The 8,384-nt window shown below is 42.5% G+C and overlaps 1 protein-coding gene across 10 annotated transcripts in view; it reads right to left on the reverse strand.

The window, feature by feature from the left end:
- Window positions 1–7,181, reverse strand: part of ncam1a (neural cell adhesion molecule 1a) — a 267,850-nt gene extending 260,669 nt beyond the window's left edge. For all 10 annotated transcript variants that reach the window (XM_026181169.2, XM_026181164.2, XM_080307305.1 and 7 more), the window contains exon 1: window positions 6,801–7,181. In XM_026181169.2, coding sequence (XP_026036954.2) covers window positions 6,801–6,852 — 52 coding nt within the window. In that variant the 5' untranslated portion in view covers window positions 6,853–7,181. The remainder of the gene's footprint in view (window positions 1–6,800) is intronic.
- Between the last annotated feature and the right edge of the window lie 1,203 nt (window positions 7,182–8,384).

Genomic DNA, 8,384 nt, shown 5'->3' on the forward strand with positions numbered 1-8,384 from the left:
GATTGGGTTGCATAACAAGTCCGTCTCTTTTTTCCTGGGTTTTTTCCCCCACATTCAATTCTCTATAGGACGCCTTCAGAGCTCACACAATAAAAATCACTCATGGGTTCTATTCATGTCCTGATTAATATGCAAAGACAGCCTATCCTCATCTAACAGTCAGAAGAAATATTATAGCCAGTCAAGTCATTTTGAGCTCATCTGGATGGAATTATCAGCACTTTCAGAAGCTCTGTGATATGACATGAATTTATGGATTATGTAAAACTTGTATCATCTGCATTTCAAAGTTTTTAGACTTTACGTGCCTCTTTATCATCCACGGACGAAGAACTTCTAATGGCTTAGTGACTGGAATCAAATTAAAACTGTCTTTGTGTTCCTGTGTTAAAAACCCCCAGAAATTATTGTTTTTTTGTAATTAAGCTTAAAAGTGTTTGTAAAGTGTTGTTCAAATTTGGGGATTTCAGCTCGATTTAACGGCCACACAGTGAAGCTGAACAGCACAGTTCCATTAAATATTAACAGTTTGGTGGAGCAATAACAGATTTTGCACAGATAAGCAAACCCATATGTGCAGGTACGTATTGTATATCTGTGGTACAGAGAGCAGTTTTTACAGCGGGAAATGCACTACATACACTTAATAACATCACACTGAAAAGAAATGTTGAGTGTCAGTAAACTAAATAATATTACTGACAAAAGACTGAGTGGAGTCTGGAAAGAATGAAGAACTGACATTAGTCACCATCACTCATCTCCTCAGTCCGGCTTTTTCCCTTGCTGCTGATGTGGAACCAGCAAGTGCAGATAACACTGAGGGGGTGGCTGCTGTCTCAGACTGTAGATAAGTCTAAAAGAATCTGCCAAATTCAAATATACTTGGCAACTCAAGCTAGCACCTAGGCTACAGACAGGCAGCTCTCATTTTAACTTGATTGTACTAGCCTAACAAATGTTCTGTGTTTGTGTAAAAGCATACCAACAGTGGATGTAAATAAGTGTTAACATCCTTTTCTATTAGTGAGATTAGGGACTTATAGTGGGTTCTGGCTGCAACGGCACTTAACGAGCATTGTTGTTGTCACATCTAAATGGACTGGTACTTGTTCAGTGCTTTTCTACTCAATTTGAGACCTCAAAGCGTTTTCTTACCACAAGCCTCTTTCACCCATTCATACACACATTAACCTAAGTGGGTTTTTTTTCGTAATGTCCAAACACTCAGACTCCAATGGATGCATCGAGGGCAACTCGGGGTCCAGTATCTTGCCCAAGGATACTTCAACATGCAGAATGGAGGAGGCACAGATAAGGCCACCGACCTTCTGATTAGTACGTGATCTACTCTACCTCCTGAACACACCCATCTAGAAAAATTATATCCAAGTGGCTGTACACAGGTCTTTGATAGTTGAGTGTCACTGTGTTTCATGTGACATGTTTGAATCGTGATCATGATGAAGTAAAGTTTATCACCAGTACTGTCTGGGGCAAACAGCAGCCTCCAGGTCTGGAGAACGAAGCCAAGGCATAAGTGCCAAAAACTGCATTTCCTCTAATGCCCACTCAAAAAGCGAGCGAATCCACATAGAGTCCTGTGTTTAAAACAGCCAATTTCACAGGATTAAAAAGCATGTTTACAGCCTTGTACACAAAGCAGTTAGGGCCTCCATAGTTCCCCCCTTCGTGGCAAGTGTACAGGGGTGCATTTTCTAAAACCCATCCATCTGCATATTGGAGCTGGTGTGCAGATGGATGCTGTGACTGACAGGGGTTCCAACACAGACTGCTGGACTACTCAAAGTCAATTAATGCACCTCTCCACCATGTCTGTGCTGTTGTTGCCTGTTGGAGCATTTTAAAAGGAATTATCTAACAGACTGTGCTGTGTGGTACAAACGATTCAAGGAGTTTCTGCTTCAGTTTTAGTGAGTTAAATTTTTAGTATTTTAATAGTCTGCACTAATTAGCAGATAATGTAACTCAGACACACAGGGCTCTGTGTCTGTGCTGCTGTGTGGGCTGTTTTGAGTTGAACTCTCAGGGGAGAAAGGATGATATGACATATAATAAAAGCTGCAAAAGATGGAGATCAATAAACAAATCAAGGGGGGGGGGGAGCACAGCAAGAAGGGAAAAAAAGAAAGCTATAGGGCGAAAATGTAGACGCAGTAATGACTGAACTTTATGTAAATGTAGGCAGCAGCAAAGAACTCACATCTTGAGAATCAACTTGCAATTATGATGACAAGTCACTTGATCTGTTGCTCTCTTACATAAACTGTACGGCGACACAGGCATGCAGTATTTAGCTAAACAGAAGCTGAATCCAAGTAGGAGTACTGCTATAATCTGAACAGTCCATGTACTGACGAGAATTTGATCATAACAAGCCGTAATAGTACATTAGTACAAAGTGTCTCCAAGCCAAATGGTGCATGGACCAGAGTGCAACTACGGAGCAAAGCTTGAAAGAGCCAGAATCTAGTTTTATTTAAAGAGCGGACTAAAAATGCCTTATAATTTTCCTGTGTTTGGCTGCTTTTTCCAGTTCCCCTAAGTCAAAAATAGCCTGTATTATTTTCATAGTGGCTTTGAACCCACCACAGCAGTTAAAGTCCCATATGTTAGCCATTTAGGATTTGTGTATTTTCTCCCTCAAAATGTTACGCTAAAGTTTTTCTTCCCTTCTGTAGTTCAGCTGACTGATTAAAGTACACACATGCTGCTTTACAGCCAGAACAGTACATGGATTTGCACTGCTTGCAGTTTCATATAACTGTATGAACTGAATGGCAAGTGCACATCAGCATCTAGCCTGCCTTCAGCCTGCAAACTTGTTGTTTCAGGAACAAAAAGAATAAAGAAATCCAACAGAGGCAATCCACTTTCAGCAAGAGAGAGAACACTCTGCCATTCTGTCAGATGCTAAAACACTGCACAGCGGTTTGCAATATCATGTGAAAAGGCGATTAAACTCAATAACATCCATTCGCTTCTCCTTTTTTTTTTCAGGGTCGCGGGGGGCGCTGGAGCCTATCCCAGCTGTCATAGGGCGAGAGGCGGGGTACACCCTGGACCAGTCGCCAGTCTGTCGCAGGGCCAACACACAGGGACAGACAACCATTCGCGCTCACATTCACACCTAACGGCAATTTGGATTTTCCAATTAACCTATCCCCACAAGCTGCATGTCTTTGGACGGTGGGAGGAAGCCGGAGTACCCGGAGGGAACCCACGCAAACACAGGGAGGACATGCAAACTCCACACAGAAAGACCCCGGCCTGATGGTGGAATTGAACTCAGGACCTTCTTGCTGTACGGCAACAGTGCTAACCACCGTGCCACCGTGCTGCCTAATTATGTAATCTGATCATAAATATATTTTATCCTCAAGTCAGACTAATCAATCAGGAATGCCCAGTAGTACATATTTTACATATTTGGTCAGTGCAGGGCGCTGCTGGACGATGCTGAGCTGCAGTGCAATAAAAGCCAGTTTAAACTTTTACTGGAAGGCAACCCTGCGTTGGTTTCTCTACAGCCAACAGCACAGAGCATGAAAGGGTTAAAAAAAAGAATAGAAATGCCTCAGATCTGTAACTTCACATTCTTGAAGTCATAAATCTGAGGCGGTGTCATTTTCACTTTAATAAACGGGGCTTCTTTTCCCCTCAGATTACCCTGCATCACCTTCTACTTTTTCCAGTTTCAAACTGATCACCACCATGGATGCGGTGGCTTAATTCAGTAACACAGTCAGAACGGGCACTGCACACTCGACTTGAATTTAAGTCGAGAAAGATCACTACCTGTGTCGACTCCTAAAACTGCATTATAATGCAGTTACATCTTGGAAGGTGGTGTAGCTCTGCATTCTAATGTTTGGCGCGAGCCTCAAAAATGTAATTATCATCGAACTGGAACAGAAACTGGAAATCAATAAATGTAATTAAATTGCTCAGCCCTCAAAGTGTGTGATACTGTCATTACCCCTTCAATATACCCCGAGTCCATCAAATAATGCGATCAATTTATTTGAATTTCTCCTTGTTGCAAGAGGGTACAGCTAAGGCACAGTTGTCTAATTATCTCCCTCTTGGTTCCTTTCTCTTTCCCTCCCCTGCGGAGGCGCGGTAAATTGTGGGGGTGTCAGAATATTTCGGCAGGGTCATGAATCATATAGAAGAAATGAAAACATCCCAGCACCACTCTCTAAACCCACATCAGTGACAGGGTGCCCAAGTGTTTGGGTGCTGATTTGGAAATACCTCCAAAAATATTCTGGAAAACTTTCAAAAGCCAGCGCCAAGTGATGCAGTTTAAGGTTCATAGAAACCACAAACATCAGCCGGCACACGCATTATCCCAACACAGCCCATTAGATCCTCGCTCAGCTTGTTGAAAGTATTTTAAGTAGTTTTTTTTTCCCAACAGAAATCACAGCATTTTTTTTCCCAGCGATAAAAATGTAAAGTGCATTTTTTTGGTTGCTGTTTGTGAAGTGCAAAATGTCAAATCCTGTGTTTTAAAAGTTTGGACAGTAATCAATAAATCAATATTTTATATAACTTCAAGTATCAACATCACTATCACACTCAAAAACCACCAGATCATACAAACAAGAAAAACAAAAGCGGAGCCCCTTTGGGGGCACGCCCAGCACCACATGGAGGCCAGCTTAGGTTTTATGTACCAAAACAAGAAAAATACCATCCAACATACACAGTAATGATCCACCTTCTTCAAATTCTGTCGTCTTATCCACTCAATTTCCCCAGTCCACATTATTTTAGGCTATATACATTATTTTCCTGTGCGTAGACCCACATTCTTTATGCTCGATTTCCCTAAATTCTGCAAAGACAGGGCTGTTGGCTTCAGCACAACTGTGAAATAAATGTATTATTTAGCCAGACTGAGACTACTGCATGGATAATTCAATACAGTCTCACAGTGCTACATCTATGAACTTTAAACTAATGATGCGTGCTCGGGGAAAAGTGACTTAACAGTCTACCCCAAATAATGTGTCATGGCCGTGTGGCACAAACACAAGGCAAGGAAAGGAAAGGAAGGAAGGAAAGGAGTCAAATGTCAATAAATCGAAACAGGCATAGCCAGATGATAGGCTACTTTTTTAGCACATGAAAAGATTTGCCTTCTGGTTATTTTAACTGTACCTTCAGTCATTTCATCCAGACTCAGTGGCTGTATTGGCTGCAGTTAATCTCAGTAGGGGAGAAGAAAATGCTTCTTTTTTTTATTTTGTTTTTTGCCATAGACAAGAAAAGCATAGACCTGTAGAGCACTGAGAAACAACAGTGCAACTGAGGCCCCGGGTTAGAATAATCATTTTACACCATAATGTACACTAAATTGAATCAAATTATAACATCAAACTATTCTTCCGCTCTCCAAGGACCCCTGGGGGTCCTCAAACTCCTCTTTGAGCACTCAGTTGCAGTGTATGGAATGGGGAGGTGAATGCAGGGAGGAGAGAAGGATGTGGGTGGTGGGAGAGGTGGGGGCTTTGGGGGGAAAAATGGGTCCCCCTCCCGCCCTATATAACCATGAGAGCTCTGGGATTGGATGCTATTGTATACATTGAAAGACTATTCAGTCTACCTCACTGGATGACGAATTTCCCCTCAACCAACGAAATTAAAAAGTACGATCAAATCAGTCTGGGTCTGTGCCGAAGTCGACATCATTTTGCGCATGGAGGTTAGAAAAAAACAAGCACCTCGCTACTAAGTTAGAAACTACAGAGTCCTTTTTGGCCAGAAAAACAACAAAAACAGAGGCAATACCTCAGTGTCGACCTATATGATCAGAGCAGGGATGCAAAAACTAAACTCCCGCACGGACACATCAGCACAGCTACTGGTTATGTGCCAAATCCGATCGTGGCACAAGTGGAAATTTGTGCGTGCATCTTATCGATCTATTCGATAGTTTTAAGCGCATGCGTACGGAAAACAAATTGAATATTAAGGTAATAAAGAGAAAAAAAGGGCAGTAAATCTGTTTCCAGTGGGCTAAAACAAAGCGTTCCCGCTAATAGCGATCGGCTCTCCGGACACCCCATCCTCGGTGCGTCACGTCTGACCCAGCAGAACTGAGAAAGCCGAGGTGGACTTTTGAATGACAGTATATTCGTTTGCCGTTGACGTTTGCAGCGACTTAAGAGGCTATAAGCAATAAGCTGGCTGCTGACATAAAGGGGACCACAAAAAGCGCCCCACTACACCACCGGTCTCTGGAAGCATCCTCCTCTATTTACCCACAGGGACGAACTCAGGAGCTTAACTTCCACAGCACGCAGTACGAGTGGGGATTTTTATTATTATTATTAAAAATATGTTGCATAACTTAACTTAGGGAGAACAGTCACCCCGAATGAAAGAGACTGGTCGTCTGCACTTCTCTGTGTTGTGCAGGGATATTCAAAATGCACCGAGATACGCGCCTCTATCAAACTGTATAACCCCAAAACTGAATAAAATGCGCCCTGCTAAGTAATTCATGTCGCTTTCCCTCAGAGAGGGGGAGATGCCTCACTTTTTAGAGAACTTTTGGGATAACTGTGAATTTTGCAGCGCTCGAGCTCCAAATCCAGCGCCACTGTCCGGAGTCAGTGACAAGGATGCCGCCGGTGGGACCAGAGGATGCTGCTCTAGAATCAACACGTCTCGGCCTGCGCTTTCACACAGATTTGCTTTGCCTACAGCTGGATATTAATCCCCACACAACCTAATATTAGACTAGAACAAGAAATAACTCATTTTACCTGCACAGCCGATGAATAACAATCCCCAGATGAGGTCCCTTATTTGAAGCATTGTAATGTGTCACACAGCTATTCTCCTTGAAGAGCAGACGCACTTTAAAACAAGAGAGGTGTCTCTAGTGATGGGGGGGAAACAGTCTTTCCAGGGACAACAACTGATACCAGGCGGATTTTTGGTCCTTCTTGCTACCCGTGTTCGCGCCGCGGCACAACGAGAGTGACAGGCTGAAACCGTAGCACGCACTCGCGCACGCATGCACTCAATAGATACCAGCACGAATTACTCCGCCCGGTAGGCTATAACCCCCCACACACAGAGAGACACACACGGAGGGGGCGGGCTGAGGTGAATTCAGTAACAAAGTAGTGCGCGGAGCTGTCTGTGCAGACGGCAGATGGTCACCAGAGGCTGTAATTCGGATTACTGAGCTTGCAAACCGGCTAACTATGGTTTAAAACACATAGAGTGACATATTGGTTCTAATTAAAAGTGTTATCCAGACTGCTAGAATAGCTTAATACTAAACGAATGACTGAATTTCCAAATAGTGATGGATAGTTCACAATGACAATATTTTATTCCATTTTATTAAAAAAAAAAAAAAATTCTGAGGTGATATTGTTTATATTAATATATTAATATGGTTCGTATATGTGGTGAGTGGTGTTGTGAAGCATCTCAATAGCTACTGTTGGACAGTAATAAGCAGACACCCAGGGTGTTTTCTTTTTGTTTGTGGTCAGAAGTTTACATCCACTCATCATGTGCATGACTGTCATGGTAATTTGGGCCTTTCATTTCTTTGAACTGTTCTTTCACCAGGGTGAAATGACTGTACTTTTTCACTCACTGTGGGTGTATACACCACTCTGCATTTAATCATTAGTTACTATTAATCTCTGTCTCTCTTCCACAGCGTCTTTTGTCCTGTCTTCCTCCCATCACCCGCAACCAGTAGCGGCAGATGGCTGCCCCTCCCTTTGCCTGGCTCTGCTGGAGGTTTCTTCCTGTTAAATGGGAGTTTTTCCTTCCTGTTGTTGCCGACTGCTTGCTCAAAAGAAGTTGTTTGATTGTTTGGGTTTTGTCTCTACTATTATAAGTTCTTTCTTCTCGTAAGTGCTTTATATTGTTCTTACAATATAAAACACCTTGAGGTGACTGTTGTTGTGATCTGGAGCTATATAAATAAAATTGAGTTGCACAAGTTAGAATTTATTTTGGCTTTCCTCTAATCCACACAGGGTCAAACGTATTCATACAGGCTCAAATGTCTACATAGCCTCCCACTAAAAGTTAACAAGTTGCACCTCAAACAGATGGTTTTGAGGGCCATCAACAAGCTTTTTTCACAATTCTAACTGGATATTTGACGACTCTTCTCGGCAGAATGTGTAGAGTTCATTTAAATTGGCTGGCTTCCTTGCTCGCAAGTGCTTTCCTCAAATTTTCAGTAGGATTGAGGTTGGGGGCTTTGTGAAGGCCATCCCAGAAGCCTAATGTTAGCCCAGTTTATCCATTCCAAAACCAGTTGCAAAGTCTGTTTGGGATAAGTGTCCTGTCGAAACATCCAGCTGTGTTCAAAT

The sequence above is a fragment of the Astatotilapia calliptera genome, chromosome 10 (genome assembly GCF_964374335.1).
Source record: "Astatotilapia calliptera chromosome 10, fAstCal68.1, whole genome shotgun sequence".
Lineage (NCBI taxonomy): Eukaryota > Metazoa > Chordata > Actinopteri > Cichliformes > Cichlidae > Astatotilapia > Astatotilapia calliptera.